We start from the raw sequence: 24019 nt of genomic DNA on the forward strand, positions 1-24019 counted from the left end.
ATTCGACTTAGTGATACTGAAAATACACCCAAAAAAATATCTTTCTTTGGTAACATATTATATCATTTTCTCCTTTATATTTATGTAGGGTTTTAGGATTGGATAATTTTTATGAAAAAATCGTTTGCATAATTAATTTTATAAACTAAAAGGTTGGCATTTAGATAACAAAAAGTAGTGGCTGCGCCTAAACTCTGTAAGCCGCATAGCATGGTGAAATAATACTTTAATTTCTTTTCTAGTTTTAGAGATCTGAATCTGACAGATTGACTGACGAACACTTTGCACAAACCTAAAAGCGGCTTTTCGTACTACGATGGCTGCTAATAAAGACCTCGATAAAATACGAAATTTAGATCAAGGCATCGTAGAATTTGTCTACGAAGAAAAAATGTATGTTGCTCTTTAAGTCGGTAGAGTACCATAGTCACCACACTTTGTGTTGATCTCATTGATCTTGAAGCAGCATTTTAAATCTATATATTCTTAGGTTTTAAGTAATCTCCATTCTTAGAATTCTAGAACTGTGCCTGTCTATCAATTATTCTGATTGATATGAAAAAAAAAATAAACACACATCGTAGCATTTTATTTAAATTTACATTTTTCAGACCTGACCTTATAAATGAAATGCAAAACGTCTTGCGTGCGTGTACTTAATAACACTATTTCAAGCCAAACATTTGTATATATTATTTCTATGTTTTGTTTGTAAGTATTCTGGGATACCCATTCGTCTGTTGAGTTACTTTTATAGGTTTAGGCGCAGTTGATTTTTGCAGCTAAAAAGACACGGCTATGGTTGACCGAAAATAAAACTTAATGACCTCTATGCTGTTGTAGGAAACTTTAGTTTTTGTTTTATTGATTTTTCATGCTTCCCATCAGAGTAGCCATATTTGTTTAATAGCAGAACAAGTAACGTCTAGTGCGCATTTTTAGTACTAGACTTACAAGGATCTCTGGGATACCATTGTTCTTATAAACTATCATTGTTTCGTGGACTTATCGCTTTATTATATAAGAATCAACCACGTAAAGACTTTGATTCTGTTATCCTAAGATAGTCAACAGTTTTGAATAACTTTGAGCTTGGTCTTACAAATCACTTGTCATAGCTTTTGTGGGGCTTTTTTCTTTACAATAATCTTTCTTTTGTTTATCAGATTTCACATTTTTCTAATTCCTAATTTTCACTCTATAGTGTTATCCCATGTGGCATGGGACCTAAACCTTGCTGGTAACTAATCGTTCGTGTCTGACTAGGCGCTTGAAAATTGAGATTTATTTAGATATGTTTTCTGGTTCCTTGCATGAAATCCCTCTCTTTTCAACGTTCAAAATATAAAAAATAAATGAGAGTATGGCCTGCCTTATTTCAATGCCTCCAAGTTCTGCCCTGCGCCTGGCAGTGCCCCACACTTTACAATTTACAATCTATGTCTCTTTGCTATTGTAACAGGCCTTTAAAAATGTAAGGCTTAAAGAGCTGACAACCCTAAATAAGAGCGCACGTTTGAAGAATGGAAGCTATACAATTGATAAAAGAAAAGAAAAAAAAATATTTTCACATTTTACATAACTTACGGGCAAAATTTACTTATAGCTTAGAACTAAAAGAAAGTGATTCTATTGTCAAATACACATATCCGTTGGACAAAATTGCTTTTCCTTGTGTAATTTAATATATTTATTTTTAAGGAAAATCCACGACTGTATTCGTGACTGAAAACAAAACTACAAGAGGTAACACAAAAGATGTTTGGTTTCGTAAGCCGAACACAACGACAAACAACACAATAGTGCAAACTTATCTATCTGATGTTATTCTCTATCTAGACAGAACAAAAAATGAATTGCAGCCTGGTCTTTCGCTTTGCGTGCTGGACAATCGTTCTAGGTCCTAGGTTAAACCCTATCCGCTCCCATCACCCGTTGTCCGCAGGAGGTTTGGACTAGGAAGTAAATTATCTTTAACTCTGAAGGAACATCCGGAACATGTAAAACAGTTGACAAAATGAGCTGAACGGTAGTAAAAGCGCGATAAATTGGACGGGGCCGTGATGTCTGGCAAAGATAAATTGGAAAATGGATTAAGTGTTAGTCACTCATTCTAAAATGTGTGGATAGTGGATTCTGTGGAGGTTGGCTGACATGCAAATAAGTTTGTTTTCAATCTGCAGAGTGTATTCTTGGCATTGTCTTGATGTATAACAGTGGTACCTCTGTTTTGTATAGCCTTGAGGAAATCAGTGTGACACCAAGGTTGTATAGCAGTGATGGAATCAGTGGTACCTCTATTTTGTATAGCCTTGAGGAAATCAGTGTGACCCCAAGGTTGTAAAGCAGTGATGGAATCAGTGGTACCTCTATTTTGTATAGCCTTGAGGAAATCAGTGGTACCTCTGTTTTGTATAGCAGTGAGGAAATCAGTGGGACCCCTAGGTTGTATAACAGTGAGGGAATCAGTGGTACCTCTGTTTTGTATAGCAGTGAGGAAATCAGTGTGACCCCAAGGTTGTATAGCAGTGATGGAATCAGTGGTACCTCTATTTTGTATAGCCTTGAGGAAATCAGTGGTACCTCTGTTTTGTATAGCAGTGAGGAAATCAGTGGGGCCCCTAGGTTGTATAACAGTGAGGGAATCAGTGGTACCTCTGTTTTGTATAGCAGTGAGGAAATCAGTGTGACCCCAAGGTTGTATAGCAGTGATGGAATCAGTGGTACCTCTATTTTGTATAGCCTTGAGGAAATCAATGGTACCTTTGTTTTGTATAGCAGTGGGGAAATCAGTGGGACCCCTATGTTGTATAGCAGTGAGGGGATTAGTGGCAGCACTCTGTTTCGTGCTTTTGAAATAATTCAAAACGCAATGTCTGTCTGTTCGTTCATCCTTCCGTCTAGTGTCATTGTTAGATCTTTTTCATGTTAATTTACATCATTCATAGCTTACGTTCTGTACTTGTATCTCCAGGTAGGTCTACACGAAAACAGCACAAGTTGTCTCAGAGATCAGTAAGTCTCGATCACGGGATGAGATGCACTGCAACCAACAATATATCCAGGGCCAAACTCAGGACTTTCAAAATGACATCATGTATAGGTAGTTAGAAAAATCTGTTGTGGGTTTTAAGAAAATCAAACAAAAGAGAATGAAGTATGAATGAGGTTAAATGAGATGTAATAAAACAAGAGCTACGAGCCCCCCACCCCCACCCCCTTTAACAGATTGGATCGTAGTGACCGTAGTGATCTCAAAGCATTCAATCAAATTGCTCGATTATAAACGAGATTGGATTCATAAACAAGGTATCTGTGCGATCTCTTTTTAAATGTTAATTTAGTCTGTGGATTATTAAAATGCAAAATTAAAAGCGATAAAATTTTATGAATTAAATTGTAAAAATTGAATACATTTTATAGTGCAACTTTATCGTTCAGAGCGCTATTGTCCAATTGATATAATTTTACGATGGGGGAAGGGGGTATCTGGACGCAGGTTTCATTGATGCCTTTATACAAATCTTGTCGTTGAGTTTGAAAATTAAGGAGGAGTGCAGTATTTTAAGTGGCTACCTAGCAACAGCTACAACCCAGATAGTTTGGCACATCCAACGCAAGCATTAATAGTATATGTTGGTGGTGGTTTAGGATTCTTTTTTTTAAGTTTACGTCTGTCCTTGGCAATAAAATATCTTTTGTGTATCCCTCAGCCTTTATACAAAATCTCGAACTATCTTGTTTTGAAACCGCATGCAGTCAGATGCCCTCTTCTATGTCAGATAAAGCAAGTCGGTGTCTAAGCTTTTTTTTGAAGCGTTTCTGTGGAACATCTCTGTCTCACAAAAAGACTTTTGCAAACGTTTGTCATCCCATACGGATAGTTCTTTCTCCGGCATATCTATCGGATCGTGAGAAGTCCTGTATACTGTACAGAACCGACGGTCGATAGAACATCGCTGTTTATTGTGTGGTCTTGCCACCGAATGCCCATATTGAATGGAAAACATCTTAGTTGCCTTCTGTATAGTACTCATATCTCAGATCCATACATAACGGTTGAGAGAACGACTGCTTGTTGGATACTTATTTTTTTATACAGGCGGATCAATTCATTCCGCCAACTCTCTTTCTGGAGGCATCCAAAAGCACAACTTGCCCTGGCCAAACGGTTATCAACTTCTCTTAAAAACGATGCTTCCTAGATATTTAAATTTGTTTTCTACGTTAAGGGTATCTCTAATTATTAAGGTGATCTTTAGGACTGAGTAGGTTTTATTGTTGAATTGTAGAACATGACTTATGATTTTTAGCGGCCTCCGAAAGGGGGAAAAGACGCTATTAGTTTTGTGTGTAATGTCTGTCCGTTCGTCACGTTTACAACTCGTAAACTAGAAAAGATAGTGAAAATCCGATATCGTAATATTTTAGACCATTCAAAGTTCAGATGCAAATGCTCCTTTTCTTTTTTCTGAAAGCGAAAAATCTAATTTTTTTAAATCACTTACGCAAGCAGTTTTTTTTTCATACAAAATACCACTTTTACAACTATTCACTATTAATAGTAACAAAAACGAGAGGTTCCTTAGTAAGGGAACGGACACGCTACCATAATTATAACACATGAATGCAAACGGTTTTAGATTTTTGTTTTCAATTTTTGTTTGGTTGACATTTGTATTGCTAAGTTAAAGTACGTCATACTAACTACTACATTTACACAATCTAATATTTCCTTTTTTGTTAAATCTATTCAGTATGCATATAAGTTGGGCATAATTTAAAACAACAAGTAATAAGAATAGTTTTTCATAGTATACCTTAAACTGCAATGTCATTCGAACCCCATTAAACATTGAACTAAAGGATTTTTATTTATTTTTGGAAATGTTTATTTTCTTGAGGAATAAGAGTTTGTCCCTTTACAAAACTATTAGAGCAATTGTACATTTATTATAAGACATTTGTTAGGCCAGGTTCACATCTAACTTCACTTTTACTTTCACCTATCTGTCACTGTGTTGTTTTAGATAGTATGAATGTGGCTGTGGTTATCAATGTAGGCGTGGTGGTGACATTGGGTTCTTGTTACAAATCACAGAATAATGAAATGACGCTGGGTGTAGCAGACACAATAAGTTTAATATAACACCACATAGTGAATACACCATACAACTCAACCCAGGAATGGTCAGTATTAATCCAACAGTAATATACGAATATCACAACTTAGTACTTATTCTATAACCAACTACTTTAAACATCTAACTCAACTGCTTATATCTTAAGTCACTCAATACAAGTGCTTGCTACAAGATCTCTATGTGGACTGACTGCCTTTAACTCTCTGGTTCACCTAAGGTCAAAAGTGTTCACCTTAGTGCAACATGGGTTGTGAATAAGATTCACAATATGGAATTAACATACACAATACAGAATTAGGGTTTCTACTCTATGGCACCAACTTTGAGGTGGTGACACTATCCTTTGGTCTGTGGACCGCTGGGGTACCACACAAGATCTGTCAACTTTCTTTCTCCATTCTTTTCTGTCATTTGTCATTGATAGAATTTCATTCTGGTGTTCTTTCTGAAAATATTTAAACCTGCCTTTTAACCTGCCTGTGTGGACCACTTCGGGGGCCAATATTGAGTGTCTCCTCACAAACTGTGTTGGTAACCTTGTTTATTAATATTATTATTATTATTTATAGATTTAAAAAAAGAAGCGGCAGTGTATGCGCATTCGTTAACTGATTCGACTTTTTTTGTTTTTGTTGAATCCTTTTTAGAATACTAACGCAATGTTTTAAAGTGTTTCTGCCGTTTTATTTTGTTAAAAGAAATAAAAGTCCATGTTTTGCAGTAAAGATATAAGTATACTAATTATGATATTAATTTCTGAACGTAACCATTTAAAACTTTTTTTTTCAAGCCAATAATAGCCCAATATTTTTAGGCTAAAGTTGCAATGCTAACGTCTCGACTATATCTTATCTTATGAAATACAGACGTTATAACAAAACAACTGATTATGTCGTAAGCGTGTTCTGTATGGAAACTTAAATAGATACTCCGATGGTTTTTTTTTAATTTGTGTTATTCACATATTTAAACTCTGCGTAAACATTTGTAATAGTAAACATTATACCATTTTTTATTTAAATGCTTAGAAACATTTATATTTAATAAATTAGACAGTAAATTCTTGACATCTAAAAAAAGAAAACCGGGGTTCTTCGTGAATTTTTTGTTTTGTTTAGGCATACGTCACTTCCCTCAACAATACTGAAAGAGAAACCACATTTAACCAATCGTATCGCTTCATTCTAACAGTAGCTGTTGGGCTGTTAGTGACGGCCTAGTCCAGATATAGGGTACAGTTATATATATATTTTATATATATATATATATATATATATATATATATATATATATATATATATATATGTATAAGTATATATATAGAGAGAGATCTAAAAGCCTTAGGATAACTAACTCATATAAGCCCTTCCTGTTCCAAGAAGTAAATAGATTGTGTGTCTAACTGATTCGAACAAACTGGTCAGTGTAAGGCTAGTCGAGACTACGTGTAGTCGGTCATGACAAGACAACCAAGCGATAGTGTTTGTTGTGTGTTGAGTGGTCTGGCGAGAAAACACGCAATGCCGTGGTTAGTCAAGCATGTAAATTTTACTTTAACACGCATTTTTTTCTTTGCTTACAAGATCTAGATCTAACTGCATAGACGAATATAGATCTTTATTATTTTTTTACAAAAATGTAAACATTGCTGTATGGTCTCCCGTTATACAATAAGTCAATAGATTAAATTAATAGGTTAGTTTGACGTCACATAGAAACCCGGTGGAAATCTGAACGTTTTGGATGCGCAGAAAAATTACACCAAAAAATATCAATTACTTAGCTATTATTCCAAATTTAAAAAAAAATAGAATAATACATTTATTATCTGTAAATCAAAACAAATATTATATTTAAAAAAATTGTCAAAATCATCGGAGTTTCCCTTTAAGAGACTTTCTATTTTAACCTCCATGTTAATTGTTGCCTGTCTGGCTTGGACATATTACTCTGGAGATGTCTTCGTTTCTTGTGCGGGTGTATTCAATGCGACTAACCAGTAAGACGGTAAAAAAGACTCACACAAAGTTAACAAGTGAAGAAGCCAAGTCCAAAACTGTTAAACAATTCCAATGGTGGTTTTAATACAGCAAAAGGCCACAGTCAATAAATACGTCTTATCCCAATGAAATCCTATCACCAATTGATTTTCTGTCTCTAGGTAGCCTCTAACTCACTAAGTCATTACGTCACTGGTAACGTTCTGAATCCGTCAATTATGGTGCGTCTCTATATAAACTAATAATACTGAGTAAGTGTCTAAAAGATTCTCCCCCCCCCCACTTTGGAAAAATATGTCAATATTTTTTTCTATTACTGTCTCTACTGTACTAAGCTACTGTCAAATCTTTACAAGGGCATTTCATCAATTGGGGAAAGACAAAACAAACAGCCACTTCTTGGTTGACATCTTGACAGTTCCTTGGTTCCCGTGATCGTCTCTAGAGTTCACTTTACGACAAAAATGTCTGACAGTTACAAAAACCTCAACAGTGTCTCTCATAGGTCATTACAACAATTACAGTTCCTCATAGTACTATGTGGCAATGTGGCACTCTGTAGGCCCTCGGTTCATGACAAAAGTTTTTTGTATGGTTCCCTCGACAAGATTCTTCCACTGGCAGTAATATGACAACAAACAACATTATAAAATGGATTACAAAACTCGTTTCCACATTTAATAACTTCTTTTTGGCACCCTTTGACGCGATTTCGTCCATTTTCCACTACCCCTTTCTCCATAGACCTAACTTTTACCAATGATAGATGAAATGATGCACAATAAAATATATACATACTTACTTTCAGATGTCTATTTACAATAATTATAAATTTAACTTATTGTACCGCCAAATACATATCAAGATTTTGAGCGGCATCAGGTGTGTCAGAAGACTTGTCAGCGGCTATAGAAAACATTTCGAAATCTGCTTGGTCTGTTCGTTTTGAATAAAGATTTTTACTTATGTTTTTTTTATTTGCTTTGTAACCGTTTTAAGAAAGGTTGAAAGACTCAACAGTATGTATATTGTTACGATCTTCCCTATTAGGCCTTCTGTAACTACTGCTTAACACAGCACATCTAACGCAAGAACTTCACAACAAGAGTTTCAAATAACAATGTGGCGGTTTAATGACAAACTCATCAACAGCCAATAAAACACAATTGGTTTCACTAACTTCAAATGCTTACTTGCACTTAACAGAAGTGCCTTCTAAATACTACAAGTCTTTCTTTGTCTACTTCTAGACTCGTACAGCTGCCTTTTCAAAGACTCACTTTGTACCGCACCGTCCTTACTGTCCTGCTGTTCTAGACTCCACTGTCTTTTTAGCACACTGTCCCTTGTCGGTGAAGACTTTTGATTACATGACTATAACAGGGGTCATATTTGGGTGTACTAGCATTAATGTCCCTAGTCCATCGTGTTGACCTGTGCGATTTGCCTGAGTTACATGTGTCAGTGGGTCGTACACACATTAACTCTATAAGTCCACTGGAGTTACAACAATATTTTATTCTAGATCTTTGATTAGAAAGAGCGATAATGATTAGGATTATCAGGGCAAGTACTTTTAGCTATGTTGTACTGTACGTGATTCATTTATTTCATAAATCCATGTTGGTAAAAACATTATGCTTGTCTAAGTGGTTTATAATGTTCCTACATATTATGTGTTTAATGATTTTTCATGTAATGCTGGTTAGTGATACTGATCTGTAGTTTACTGGGTCAGATATTTCATTTTTTTGTAAATAGAAGAGTGACATTAGCTACTTTTATAATAATAATAATAATAATAATATAATCTTTATTATCCGTAAATTCAGTCTCTTTGGTACTCTACCCTGGTTAAGAGATGCCTGAAAAAGTATTTTGAACACTGGTGCTAGCTCGTCGCTTAGTTATTTGAGTAATCTCGCCGGAATATCATTATATCCATATGACTTATGCATTTTAATGTTTGCTAATAGTTTGTGGAATTTTTTGTTGTACTTCTCTATCTCCTATGTTGATAACTAGGGTCATTATATGATTGTCACAAGTAGCTAACTTAATCGGTAAATTCTTGAGGAAGAAAAAGCGTTAACAATTATTCAAGTGGCTAAAATCAACAAATTTAGAAATATCTGTGAAAATTGAATTATTAGTTTCCATTGTGGCTATGAAACGAAATTACCAGAAATAATTTTCAAATAGGTTACTTTTTTTTTATTGATACATGTCGAAGAATAATTCTGCAAACATTAAGCTTGGGTGTGGGAGAAATAAGTGTAAACATACACACAGACAGACAAACGGACAGACAGAGTAAGTTGATAGAATCTATATAATAATCTCCTTTTTTTCACCCCCTCCCGCTGGTGGTGATATAAGCCATGAACGCTAGTTGATCACAAATATAAATTGTTTAGTTAGGAGGAGTGCATCTGTCAAACAGGTTTAAAAACACAGTTATTAATATTCTACTATTTATTTGGAGAGTATTGAAAGATGTTGAAGCATGGACCTCCTCCAACATTTGGGTACTATACTTAGAAATGCTCTGATACGTTTATCTCTGTTATAAAAGGCTTGTCTTCGAGTCCGAAGATGAAAGAGAAATGCAGTATTTCCCGTTGCTACGTAACCCTAGCTGAGACATACATATGTTGCCACTTTCAGGGCTGCATTACTATTGTCCGCCGGTGGTAGATTAAGATTTTCTTATCGGCGTCTGCGTCTGTCCACAGCAGCGGATTTTCTAATGGTCTCAAATGTGTATCCCGCGGCCTTTGTATGTGACCTCTAGCTTTCTGGTTCCGGGGCCTAATGCAGACAGGTGCTCTCTTCTATAAAAGCTAAGGCGAGTTGGCGCTTAAGCTGGTCTATAAAGCATTTCAATGGGGCACCTCTGTTACGTCGACCACCTTTTAGCTCACCAAAAAAGACTGCCTTTGGCATACAATCGTCTTCCTTTCGGGATATGTGCCCTGCCCAACATAATTGTCGGACCATAAGAATTCCCTCTATACTGTTCATACCGGCGTTCGCAAGGTCAGCGCTGTTTTGATTGCAATCTTGCTACCGTATGCCCATCATGGTGCGCAAGCATCTTTGGTGAAAGCGCTCAAGTAGTCTTTTTTACTTTCTGTATGATGTCCATGTCTCTGATCCATATAGAAGGATTGAGAAAATAACCGCTTTCAATAGATTGATTTTTGTAGGCAGACAGAGCGATTTATTCCGTCAAACTCTCTCGTCAAAAGTAATACTGGCTCTGGCCAGACGGTTATCAATTTTCCTTGAAAGCGAGGCGTCATTTCATGATATACTGCCTAGATACGTTAAGTGGTCTACCAAGTTAAGGGGCTGTCGATCTACGGTGATCTTTGGGATTGAGTAGGTTTTATAGGGTGACTTCTGGAACAATAATATCTGACGATTAATTAATTAAACTGTTACGAGTTTAGAAACACTCGCTTTATTATGTTAATAAATATTTTTAATGTCTATATCTATTGTAAACATGTTAATTTTTTTTTTATTTCATGCTCATTTCTTACAGTTGGTATTTTCATTATCTGTTGGACGCCATATTTCTCTGTGTTTCTTTATCACTGGATAACAAAGTAAGTCAATAGGTTTTATTTAAAAAAAAAAATAAGTATAGATTATACAATGTCATTTGAACTATTTTCTTAGTTATAATTAAATGTACAAATATTGTTGAAATTTAAAGCATAAATAAATAAATGTTATCTACCTGATCTATTTGACATAGATTTTTTTAAAAATATAACCTAGAATGGTTTCACTATTGAAATTAATCATAACGTCTCTAAAAGATAAGGATATACACATATAATAAGGTTAGTGTTTGAGTCCGAAGTATAAACCAGTGACCAGCCCAGCTGTCATTTGCATACTTTACCACATCAAGTGCAGCCAGTGCAGGTATAGCCATGCTGAATTTAAATTTACATTTTCCTTACGCCGTCTATGTCTGTGGTCGGCAGCGACATTTAGTTTGCTCTCAAAAGTGTGTGTCTTACATACAGATAGAGGCAGCTCAACTTACCTAACACATTTGAGCTCTTCATGTTACCTAGAAGGGGGATACCTAAAAAGATTCAATGAGATGTGCCATGTGACATTTTGTGAATAACGTGTTTTCATGTGATCTATAGATAGAATTAGGTGATCAAAATCAAGCCATCGGTGTTTCTGATGTGCAGGCGAATTCGTGCAGTGGTATTGTTACGAGCATAATAATAAACAAGATTACAAAGAGAATTTGTGTTGTTACACAAACTCAGAGGCGGCTCCCGTCTTAGTCGAATCCCTGTCGGATCCGCATATTCACAATGAAGTGCTGCTAACTTAATAACAAACTAATAGCCTATTATTGATGCAGAGATACATTACACATTACGCCATAACAACTACCAGATATGTACAATATGTATTGATTTGTTCCTCAAAAAAAAAAAAAGAAAAGAACAAGGCAAAGATGTCCCAGCATAGTTACCAACAGAGCTATTGGCATTTTCAAATGGAACTAGAATGAGGATGTAGATCTACCTTAATTAAACTTCTGATTTAGCACTCTTAAGATCTATATCTACTAGATCTAAATTATAAATGTGGAATAATGCAGAGGTAATTGAAATTAGATTTATGTTTAAAAAAAGCCAAGATAATCTATTTTAGACTGAATGTGATAATGCATTTAAAAATAGTAGATAAGTTTTAGTACTTTATAACATTGCAAAATTGATCTAGACATTTGAAAATAAAAATCTACACTTTAAGTCTAGAAATTGAAATGATGGATCTTGATATAGTCTAAATGATGGCTGTCTGGTCGTGCGGTTTGCGCGCTGGACTGTCGTTGGATTTATTAATGACTCCAGGTTGAAACCCTGCCTGCTCCCATCCCTCGTCTTCCTGCGGGAGGTTTGGACTACAACTCTAAAAGAATATCAGAAACATGTAAAACAACAAACATTCTAAACTAGAGAAAGAAATTCTAGATCTAGATTCTACAATGATTTTATTTAGAATATAAATCTTTATCTAGTTTGAAAAAATCTAGCTCTAGTGTAAAAAAATAAAGATCTAGATCTAAATCTAGCTATTATGTCTTTTTTAAAACATGAGTCATATTACGAGGCTTAATAAATAAAAATTACTATACCGAGTTGTTTTAGCATTTCATTTGAAGAATTTATTCCATATGACGTCAAATGAAAAAAAATACTACATCACACGGCCAAGTTAGACTAAAAAACGCCTTCATCAATAAGAGCCAGTTATCGAGTGTTCATAGACATTGGTGCACCGAATGAGTTCCTTTAGCATTTCATTTCAAGAATTAATTCTATACTAATCGACCGGCGTCGTAACATACGCCACTATTTTGAAGGGCCGTCCGTAGGTCTCTGCAACATTCCCGACCGCAGTGGGCCCCGCACTTTCATAGGACCCGCATTTCATAAGACCCGCGCTAATTCAATGTGTATAACTTATTAAATTAAACCATTTTGTAACTTAAAACATATTTCCCTCGCCCTCCTGTCAATTTACCAGGAGCTCCTGGAAATCTCCAGAAATTACAAAATATAGGAAAAAACCCTTAAAATATACAAAAATATAAAGAAAAAAAAATGTCATTTTGGGGTGTCATTCAAAATGAAAAACGCCAATCCTACACGCGCTAAATAAAAACGGCATTATGCATTATCCGTTGTTGATGGTCTGTGCGTATAAATATTGATGTTGTATATGAGTTTGTTAAAGACTCAACAACAGATAAAACAATGAGGATAAAATAAATAAAGCACTACTGATAAACTTTAACCAATTTTAATATATAAGAAAAGGGCACAGTCCTCTGTCGTTGCTATCTTGGTTGTGTCCTTCCTGTCCGTTGCGACACTATTTCCGTTCTTACTTTTTAATTTCTCGTCACTTCAGTACGGAAAAACCCAATGAACCCAAACTTCTACGCGTCATGCCATCACACCGTAATTGTGTAATCAGGTGAAAGAAGCTTCTCGCGCCTCAAACTAATGAAGAATTACTTGAGGTCAACAATTCTCAATGGTAGATTGAAAAATTTGGTAATTCTTGCTATTGAACGGAATATATGTAGGAAATATAATTATTATGATATACTGTATGATTTTGCTACACGCATGGCTCGTAAAGTAATTCTGTACGTAGTAAAGAATGAATGAATAAAATAAAATCGGTTTCGAATAGGGCCCCACAATGCTTAAGTCCGGCCCTGTTATTTAGTTTTGTAAAATGTTTGTTTGTAAAATGTTTTACATGTTTCGGATGTTCCTTCAGAGTTGAAGATAATTTGCTTTTTAGTCCAAACCTTCCGCTAGACGAAGGGGGATGGGAGCGGGCAGGGTTTGACAGTCCAGCGCGAAGCCATCCGTAGCGACTTGTGAATACCCATGTGTTCTCCCCCCCCTTTTTTTATTTCGTGGGGTGACTCATAAGAAATAAAAGAGTTTTTTTTCTTTACTTCTTACTTCTCGTCCAAACTCTTGAGGGAAGAAGAGATTTATATATAGAGAAGACGTCAAAGGAAAAAAAAGTGCTTGCATATATAATTTTATAAACTAAAGGTTCGCTTTTAGAAAACCAAAAGTAGCCGTTGCACCTACACTTTTCAAGCTGCATCGAATAGTGAAAAAATCTTTTTCGTTTCTCTTCTAGTTTTCGAGATCTGAGATTGACAGACGGACAGACGCATATTTTGCACAAGCCTAATAGTGGCTTTTCCCCTTACGCGTGCCGCTAAACAGACAAAACCCAGGTCCGCATAGTATTGCTTTAACACTTAATTCTCCATACACATCTCTAACATTTCGTGAACACATTCTTATGGACAAGATACAAGAATATGTAAACTTAAGAACGACAACCGATACAGTATATAATTCTGTTTACTCATATTTTCTAGGTTAATAAGTATAACCTCTAATACACTAAGGTATGCAAATTAAGACTTAGTTTATTTACATGAAGATTAAAATAAATGTGTAAATAACTGGCAGTAAACTCACATGCCACAATAACCAAAATAAACGACCACACCTTCCAAACTAGTATGACACACCACAAATATTATATATTACAAATAATTACATAGCATAAGTCATAGGGCAATCTATCAGATCATTCGGAAAATCACACATCATTGTGTAAAAAAACTTCCAAGGTAACAGGCCTCAAGCATGACAACTTGTGGTCACTCTAGGGTCACTGGCTTCATCACAACCACTTGATAAACTGTAAGGTTCAGGGAAACCTTTAAGCGTCAAGGGGAACCACTTATAGTCATCCTTTCAGAAAAAGCTTTACTGAATGTTCAAAACAAATTTGAATCCACCAGAAGAGCTCCAAGGCTAGATAATAAGTCATATATGGGAGAAACTCAGGATGCAAAAAATCAGAATTAAAATACATTGCCTGAAAATCATTTGAGGTTTTATCTTCGAAGAAATAAAAAAATATAACAAGGTTACAAAAGACAGTTTGTGTGGAAACACAAACTCAAAATCGGCCCCCGAAGTGGTCCACCCAGGCAGGCTTTAATATTTTCAGAAAGAACATCCGAATGAAAATATATCAAAGACAAATGAGAGATAAGAATGAAGAAAGAGGGTTGACAGATCTTGTGTAGTGCCCCAATGGTCCAGCAGATAAAATTATAGGTGAAAGTGAATGTAATGTTAAATGTGATCCTGGCCTAACTACTTCCCCTTTCAGACCTTGTGGTCTATAGGGCACATGATGTAAAGTTCATCTGTTTTTGTGGCCTACGGTTAACGAGGGTGTCATGTAGCCAGCACAACGACCAACCGCCGTTACTCTTCCCCAACTAATGTCAGGTACCCATTAGAGCTGAGTGGACTCATAGGCGCCCAAAGATTTCAAAGTTTAAAATCCCAGTCTTTACCAGGATTCGAACCCTGGACCCTCGGTTCGGAAGCCAAGCGCTTTACCGCTCAGCCACCGCGCCTCCCCTGGCCTAACTGATATGTTATAATTTATCTAATTGTTTTGAAAAGGCTCAATCTCTTATTCGAATCCTCAAAAAAAAAAAAAAAATAATTCCGCAATAAATAAAAGTTTACAAAAATGAAGTTTACAAGATTACTATTCTTTTTAAATTAGGTCTAATTGTAATGCATACTAATTAGCTATTTCTCTTAAAAAAAACTGCTTGCATAAATGATTTTAAAAATTAGATTGTTCGCTTTCAGAAAAAAAAAAGTAGCCGTTGCATCAGAACTTTGAATGGTCTAAAATATTGTTATGTCCGATTTTCAATATCTTTTCTAGTTTACGAGATCTAAACGGGACGGACGGACAGACGGACAGACATTTCGCACAAAACCAATAGGGTCTTTTCCCCTTTCGGGGGCCGCTTAAAATACAATAATGATTAAAGACATACATAGCCCAAAGAGCTCCAAAGCCGAATACACCTCTCTGAAGCAACCCGTGACACACAAACAATAACTAACAATATATATATATATATATATATATATATATATATATATATATATATATATATATATATATATATATACATATATATATCTATATATATATATATATATATACATATATATATCTATATATATATATATATATATATATATACATATATATATCTATATATATATATATATATATACATATATATATCTATATATATATATATATATACATATATATATCTATATATATATATATATATATATATATATACATATATATATCTATATATATATATATATACATATATATATCTATATATATATATATATATATACATATATATATATCAATACCAAAATTTTCTCTAAAATATAAGTACATATTTTGTAAATATTATTAAAAGTTTTTGTAAAAAAATCTAAAACCGTTTGTGTAAATGTGTTAGAAAGAAAATAATAAATATTTCTTCTACTAAATAGTCGCTCGTGTTTGTTTTTTTATCATTAATGAATAGTTGTAATAGTGTGTATATTTATTAAAAAAAAAACTTGCATAGTTTTAAAATTAAATTTTTCGCTTTTAGCAAAGAAAAGAGTAGCCATTACATAAGAACTTTGAAAGGTCTAAAATATCATGATGTTGAATTTTCCATATTTTTTCTAGTTTACGAAATCTATGCGGGATGGGCGGAAGAACGGACAAACAAACCACACAAAACTAATAGCGTTTCTTTCTCTTTCAATTGCCACTAAAAAATGTATTATTTTTAAACACTAATGTACAGGTTGTGGAAACGTTCATAGAGCCGCTGTCTTACACATTTTAATATTTATATCTTGTCATCTGAATAGGTACAATGCACTTTCTCCGTAGAATAGAATTTGTATTTGAATTGTTCCTTTGCACGATATGATTTATAAAAGACACATAGATCTAATATTGTTTTAAAATCCATGCTCGTTATCATCGTTTTTTTTTTCCTCACAGAGATTCCTCCAAACAATTGGACAATAAAGTTCAGCGACTTCTATTTATTTTCGCTGTTTCCAATTCCTGTTTGGATCCTTTAATCTATGGTAAGCTTTTGAAAAGTTAATTAACAATGTATTTAGCAGCTTTTAGTTTTCAGTAGTATTGTTATTGCTACCCTTACACACACTCTAAAAACAGTGATGAAATCGAAACGTGTGTATTTATGTAGATTGAGGTCAATGTCATAGACAACGCTACTGCAAATGATCTTAATCATTTCATGAAGTACTAATGACAATCAGTTACAAAGAAAAATAATACCATACAAAATAATTGATAGCTAGGCTGTATTTTACCTGTATAACATTTAAGGCTTTTACTCACATGAAAATAATTTAGAATCTCGATGTAGAAGTCGTAATGAATTGTGCACGTTTAATCTTAAAATTATTAGACCTAGGCCAATTCGATGATAAAGATTAGTAGGCGTTTGGTACCGGGGAATTGTGTACCTTGCATTTCGCATCCGATTCACTTTGTAATGTAACAGTACTGTTTACATAAGTAATAAATCTACACCCTTAAGCTGTGGGAAGATAAGCTATTGCGTTGATAATTCAAATTTCGTTCAAATTATTAATACACATACACACACATGTATGGGCTCTATTTAGTGTTATATTTAAAGACAAAGTGTATAATGAGGATATGTCAAAACTGGGCGCTATAAAAAACAACTAAAGGGAAACAATATTTTAATCAGTATTTCATTTCATGAGTTAATTAATTAATATATTGTATAACGATCTATTAATACTTTCTCCACTGTGAATTTAGAAGCTAATGTTTTTAACCAATGCGCAAATCTATGAATGTAGATTGAGTTATTAATGATGAAGTCGTTGACTTTTTTTGTAAAACATACCTGCCCTGAAGTTTTTCATTTAAAAGTGGTTTATTGTTTGCAAAAAAAAAAAAAAAACAATATTAAAAATTTAAATAGTTTATTTTCGGAAAAGAAAAAAAAGTAGCCGTTACATTATAACTTTGAATGATTAACAATATGATGTACAATTTTCATTTTCTCTTCTAGTTTCTGAGATCTAAACTAGACTGACGGATAGACGGACAGACAGACAGAGCACACAAAACTAATACCGTCTATTCCCCTTTCGGGGCCGCTAAAAAGAAAAAAATAACTGATATTAATTGAAAGTAAAAATCATGACATAATCTGTATTATAAAATAGAATGTGAGGCGTATGTATGTTACGAATAGAAATCAAAACCGATTGACCAATCTTGGCAGAAATGTTCCTTGGGTGCTAACTTAGACCGAAGTGTAAGGATTGTAGCCCTTAAATAAACTTTAGACCCTAAAAACAAATTAACCGACTCTTTTAAAGCTATAGTATTTTATGGATCTAGGCTTTGTTTACAATGTTGATATTAGAAAAGATCGAAAGGATTTTGATCTAGATCTAATTTTAAGAACTACACTTTGAACATATAGTTTTTTACTTTGACACATGAACATACAAAATATAGCCTATTGATTTCATTATTTAATAAAATTAACCTTCAAATTTGTGTTTCAAAAGCATTTCTACATAAATTCGTTATTTATATCTGCGAATTTAGAATTCCTGACGCACATTCTTTCATTAGACATTACCCGAAAGGTTAAACTTTCATTTATTATCTTAGCAAAGATAGTTTTATAATTAAACACATCAACAAACTAATTGCAGTTCATTCATTTCATTTTTTAATCAAATTAGCATTCAATTTTTATCGAAAGCATTTTTACATACATTCATTCGTCATTAATGCAACTCTATTCTTGATATCGCGTGTTTCTAAATATAGATCTATACACAAACCAATGTTTTCATTAAAAAAATGGATTCATGTCAATTAGCTATTTTTAGCTCCATTCATAATATTTTTTCATTCATGAATTCATGCATTCACTTTACTTATAACAATATTATCGTCTTTAATCGTTACTAATGCACTATATCAGTGACTACATCAGCAATACACAAACTAAGGCCCGCAGGCCGCGGATAATATATATATATATATATATATATATATATATATATGTATATATATATATATATATATATATATATATAGTGTTATGACCTTATTGGCGGCGCAAAAGGGTTGACTATAGGCCCAGCTGACACACACGTGAATCACTCAGGTCAGCGGGGCCATGGACAAGGGACAGTACTACGATTACACGATTACACGCAAATATGACCAATGTTATGGTCATGTGATCGAAAGCCTGCGTGTACGAGGACACAGTGTGTAGGAAAGCGGAGTTCAAGACCGGAGAGCGTCGAGACCGGGACTGTTAGTCGGATATGAAGTCGGTCCTGGTCGAATCCTCATGTGTTGATGTACAAGTCCAGAAAGAGAGACAGTAGAGTTTTGTACGGTGATGTACAGAGTGACATTTCTGTTGTTGATGTGTTTGATGCCAATTGTCTAGTATTGGCTGTTATCTACTTATTCACTCATTATTAAAGTACCCGATATTGTGGAGCTCTTGTTGTCAAGTTCTTGATGTGTTGATGTGTTGTGTTGTGTTTAGCAGTGTTTACGGAAGGCCTGATGAATAGGAAGAGAGATCGTAACAATATATAAGATGTTCTACTTTTATCTAGTAATGCTATCTCAATTCTAGAACCATCTGTTTGAATATTTCAGGAATGTTTACAACGACATTAAGAAACAAATATAGCAGCTGGAAAGATTACGTCCATCTCAAGCTCTATAGAACAAGAACTTCCAGCACCTTCTAGACTGAATCAGTTAATGGCTACATAGTACCTACATAAAATGTTTAGATACTGCTGTTTTTTTATATTTTTTAACTGTCTTCAAATGGCCGCCTAAAAATCAGCACCATATAGTACCAGATCATTTTTTTTTCTGGCAGCTATTCTAAATGAAAACTATTTTGGCTTTTATTCTGTGTTTAACAGTTTTGCACATTCATTGTAAATTTAATTATACACTTATTCTTTCTAACTTGGTGTTTTTTATCTAAACAAATAACTCTTATGTAAAATGGTACATTTTCACTTTAAACGATTCACTTATCATAATTTAGCAATCGCACTTAATCGCAAGTTCGTCAAATGAATGTATCAAATGCGTTTAAGTCTAGCCAATATATTGCCAGCATATTGACTGAACTATAGCGCTCAGCGTATCGCCAGAATATTAACTAAACCGCCCAAGTAAAGAGCCAATATGGAGAGATTGTGCCTAAGATAGATGTTGTTTTGTGTACCTGTGATGTCTTGTAAATAAACATCGATATGCCTCGTTGAGCTGCCTCACTTACATTGGGGTCAGAAGTGGGATTATAGGCGACTCAACGAGAAGAGGTAGGATTCGATCACAATGGCATCTTTAAAACAACATCTATCTTAGGCACAATCTCTCCATATTGGCTCTTTACTTGGGCGGAAATCGTTCTCCCGTCTCTTCCTAATGTTGACATCTTTCTCAGTCTAGTTTATCACAGTGCGCACCTTCTAGCTTAGATGGCGGTGCGAGCCTGTGCGCATGGCGGAGTTATAACAATATGATTCAGTGTGAAGCTGGTATAACTATTCCAATGATGGAAGTGGTCGATTTATCATTCCTTACAAAATAGAACTCTCTTTTCCATGATATAGATATATAAAATTCTAGGTGGGAAAATGCCCCTTCCTTTACATATTTCAAAAGATTTTTAGTACTTTTATGAATAACTAAAGGGATTTTATACTTAATTTAAAATCATGTTCACTTCTAGAAGATTAACATAATCGTTCTTTGATCCATATCTTTGCATATATCAAATATAAAATGGGATAGACAATCTTTTTGCTATTTACAAAGCGTGTATCAACACACTTAGTCAGTCTATCTGACTTTAAAGAAACAAATGTGAACATGTTTGATCTCCCATTTTACTTTCACCGATCAAATTTAATTTTGCACAATTATTCACTGAATATGAGAAGAATGGAACCAATCAAACTATATCAACCAATAAGTTAATTAATTTTTGGAGATTATTTTTTTAGTTCCAAATGAGTGGAATAAACACTTCATTGGAGATGTGTGTATGGATTTATTCCTTTAGTACGTTTTAATACGTTTAATTCTCCTACTATCCATCACGAATCAAGTGAAAACTTTGCATAATTATTTATAGTCGTTTATGCTGATACCCGAATAAAATCAAAATGCTAATCTATAAGTTAATGATATGCCACTAATTAATTAACTGTACTCTTGTAACAGAAAAAGAACTAAACCATATACTTTTCAGATAAATGTCAGTAATTAGCGGTTATTTTCTTGACACGAAATATATAGCGGTTTTTTAACACTTAGCAGGCAACTTACTAAAAAAAAAAGCATAATTCTCGTTATTTATATGTAAAGCTTATTGTTTGTGGCCTTGAAAATGTTATTTGTAGATGTACAAAAGCATAAAATGAATTAATTTGTCACTTGATATTATTTTGTATTTCTTTATCGACATTTATAAGATCATTCAGTTTTCAGGGGTTATTTTATAACTATCTCTATAAAAAGCATCTAATTAGGACAGAGTTACCAAGCAAGGCAATCATCTGGTTTTAAGTTTCTATTTTCGTCACCAAAATGTCCCGTCTCTTTACCCCTCACAGCGTTTACCACCATTGATGTCACTTTCTAAGTGACAACCTTCAATTTATTGCAACCCTCGGAATGTGCTCATGTGATCTATGTCAGCGGCAAGATCCTGACCTTGTTGTGGAATCTATCTGTTTACTTTCTTATTGTTTTCTGTTTTAGTGGTTGCCAACCTTTAGGCCTAACTTTATCGTTCAAGGAGTCAAATACATGCTTCACAGATGTGTTCATTGACGAATAATATAGTCTTCACTTTTTTTTTAAATTTAAGTCGATGTGGCTTTCATTTTACACTCGCATCAAGAAAACATGCATATTGACATTTAAATCTACATCTTAGTGGAAGCTTATTCGCTAAATTAAATAATACAAAACTAAGTAAAAAAAAATCATGAGTATTTGAATACATCTGGGTCAACGGGTAAAAACGGCGGCCCGGGGGGAAGACTTATGGAGACCCCTACAAACGAGAGCTTTATTAAAGATGCACTAATGCATAAAAGACTTATATCTAAAAGCATGCTATATTTTAGATGAAAAAATAAAGTAATAATGTAGGTAATATTAAAAAAAATAGCATGCATATTTTACGTTTGTGGAGAAAGGCACTATATTGACGCATTGCGTAAATCCTAAGGTTCACCTATTCTCGCATACTCCGAGCATGCTACAATTACAAGCGGACACTTCTTAATCACGACGATGTTGTCACCTGACGTAGAAGTTAAAGTGTTAGGGGTAAAAATAAAAAAAAAATAGTCCTTCGTTGTAGCCACTAGCGGAACCAGAACTTTGCATTGGGGGGGACGATTTTTTTCCAAACCCTAACCCTAACGCCCTGTAAACCCTAACCCTATGCATAAACGTGCGTACAGCATATATATGTATATATATATATATATATATATATATATATATATATATATATATATATATATATATATATATATATATATATATATATATAAATAAGCAGTATTTCTCAGTATTTTCTTTCATTTTTCACTATAGAAACGCATTCTCCTGACACATACAGCTTTTTATCCATCAGTGGAGTTCGGGGAGAAGCCCCGACTCCAAAAGCGTTTTCTTGCATTTTTCACTGCAGAAACACCTGCTCCTGACATCTACAGCTCACTATTCAACAGTGAGTTTCAGGGCAAAGCCCCGACGCTAAAAGCGTTTTCTTGCATTCTTCACTGAAGAAACGCATTCTCCTTACCTAAAGCTCATTTTTCATCCTATTAAAAAAAGGACTTTTTGAATAATGTTGTACTTGAAAATATTCTAATATGAATTTATAGGCCCTTAATACATTGCAAATAAAACCGATTTGTTCCTTGAAAAGGTCAGATACCCCACATATTTAGATTAATAAAGGCTTTGAGGATCGCAGCCGAAAAAAAAAATTCGCTAAATAATATTCATTAAATTTAAGCATAAATTGTGAGTTTTTGTCCCAAATTTAGCTAGAAAAATATTAGATTTGTAAATGTTGGAAAAAAATGACTTATCTCAATCATGATTCTTATACAGAAAATTTTGTTTGAATTCTTTTCCAAAGCAAAGTCTTTCTTAAAATAATTATGATAAATTCATTCAAAATTACATAATCTGTGTCTGGAAAGGGAAGGGGCGGTAGAATGGAAACGATTTATCCTCTCTCCTTTTTATAATTTCTGCTAATGATTGCACTTGGCATTAAAGAATAGGGGTGGGGCGATATAAGAATTTAATTTATAGCATCTATAAATTGTATTAGTGACAGATTTTTGTTTCATTTTTGTAATTTCTTAACTATAATACAAAAAGAAATTGGTTCACATATCAATTATATCGATATTCAACTATTTTTGTTCACAAACTATGATTCCTCCATAAAAATAGGATCACTCCCCCACTCAGAGGGCTAGAGCAGGGAGGGCAGTACATGCAATCGCCACCCCCCCCCCCCCTTTAACACCACCGAATCAGCCAAGATACCAGAAGGGGACATAATATCAAATTTATATATCGATTCAACTAATCTTGTTCACAAACTATGATTTCTTCATAAAAGTAGGACCGCCCCCCCACTCAAAGGGTTTAGGTGGGAAGGGAAGTAGAGGTATTCGCCCCCTCCCCCAGACCAATCGGACAACAGTGGAACTACATAATATAAAGATCGCTTAAAATACCAATAACAAATTTTAATCATATAGATATTCAATTGATTCTGTTAACAAGCTGTGATTTCTACAAATAAATTGGACCGCCCCCCCTACTAAAAAGTTTTATGGTTGGGGGGGGGGCGGATTGTTGCTATCGCCCCCTCCCGACCCCACCAAGTCGGCCAATCTACTATAGGTGGGGGGGGGGGGTGAAATAATCTAAAAATAGTTTGAAATAGAAAGCACACATACATTTTGTTTTATTTCAATACAATTAGTTGAAAATAGTCGAAAACCAAAGAATAAAGTTTTTCTTTTTTTTATTATTAATTAACTAAATCGTTACCATTAGGAAGCAATAGAACCATTCTCGGCACCATCCAAGAAACATAATCCCCAACAATATTCAAGTATAACATTCGACCGGCACATTGTAATCATTTCTTTAATTTGGCTGAGCTTCTTTTACAGAAAAATGAATGAAGTAGTCATCTTCAGAAAACTCAATGGCCAATTATTTACTTTCCAACTCTACAAAATTTAA

The 24019-nt window shown here is 34.2% G+C and overlaps 1 protein-coding gene across 1 annotated transcript in view; it reads left to right on the forward strand.

Annotated features, from left to right (window-relative positions):
- Positions 1–22189, forward strand: part of LOC106076219 (adipokinetic hormone/corazonin-related peptide receptor variant I-like) — a 48903-nt gene extending 26714 nt beyond the window's left edge. The window contains exons 5-8 of the mRNA XM_056042935.1: positions 2975–3103; positions 10695–10758; positions 16646–16734; positions 19355–22189. Of these exons, the coding sequence (XP_055898910.1) occupies positions 2975–3103; positions 10695–10758; positions 16646–16734; positions 19355–19449 (377 nt within the window). The 3' untranslated portion in view covers positions 19450–22189. The remainder of the gene's footprint in view (positions 1–2974; positions 3104–10694; positions 10759–16645; positions 16735–19354) is intronic.
- Positions 22190–24019: the final 1830 nt, after the last annotated feature.

This window comes from Biomphalaria glabrata, chromosome 9, assembly GCF_947242115.1.
Source record: "Biomphalaria glabrata chromosome 9, xgBioGlab47.1, whole genome shotgun sequence".
Taxonomy (NCBI): domain Eukaryota; kingdom Metazoa; phylum Mollusca; class Gastropoda; family Planorbidae; genus Biomphalaria; species Biomphalaria glabrata.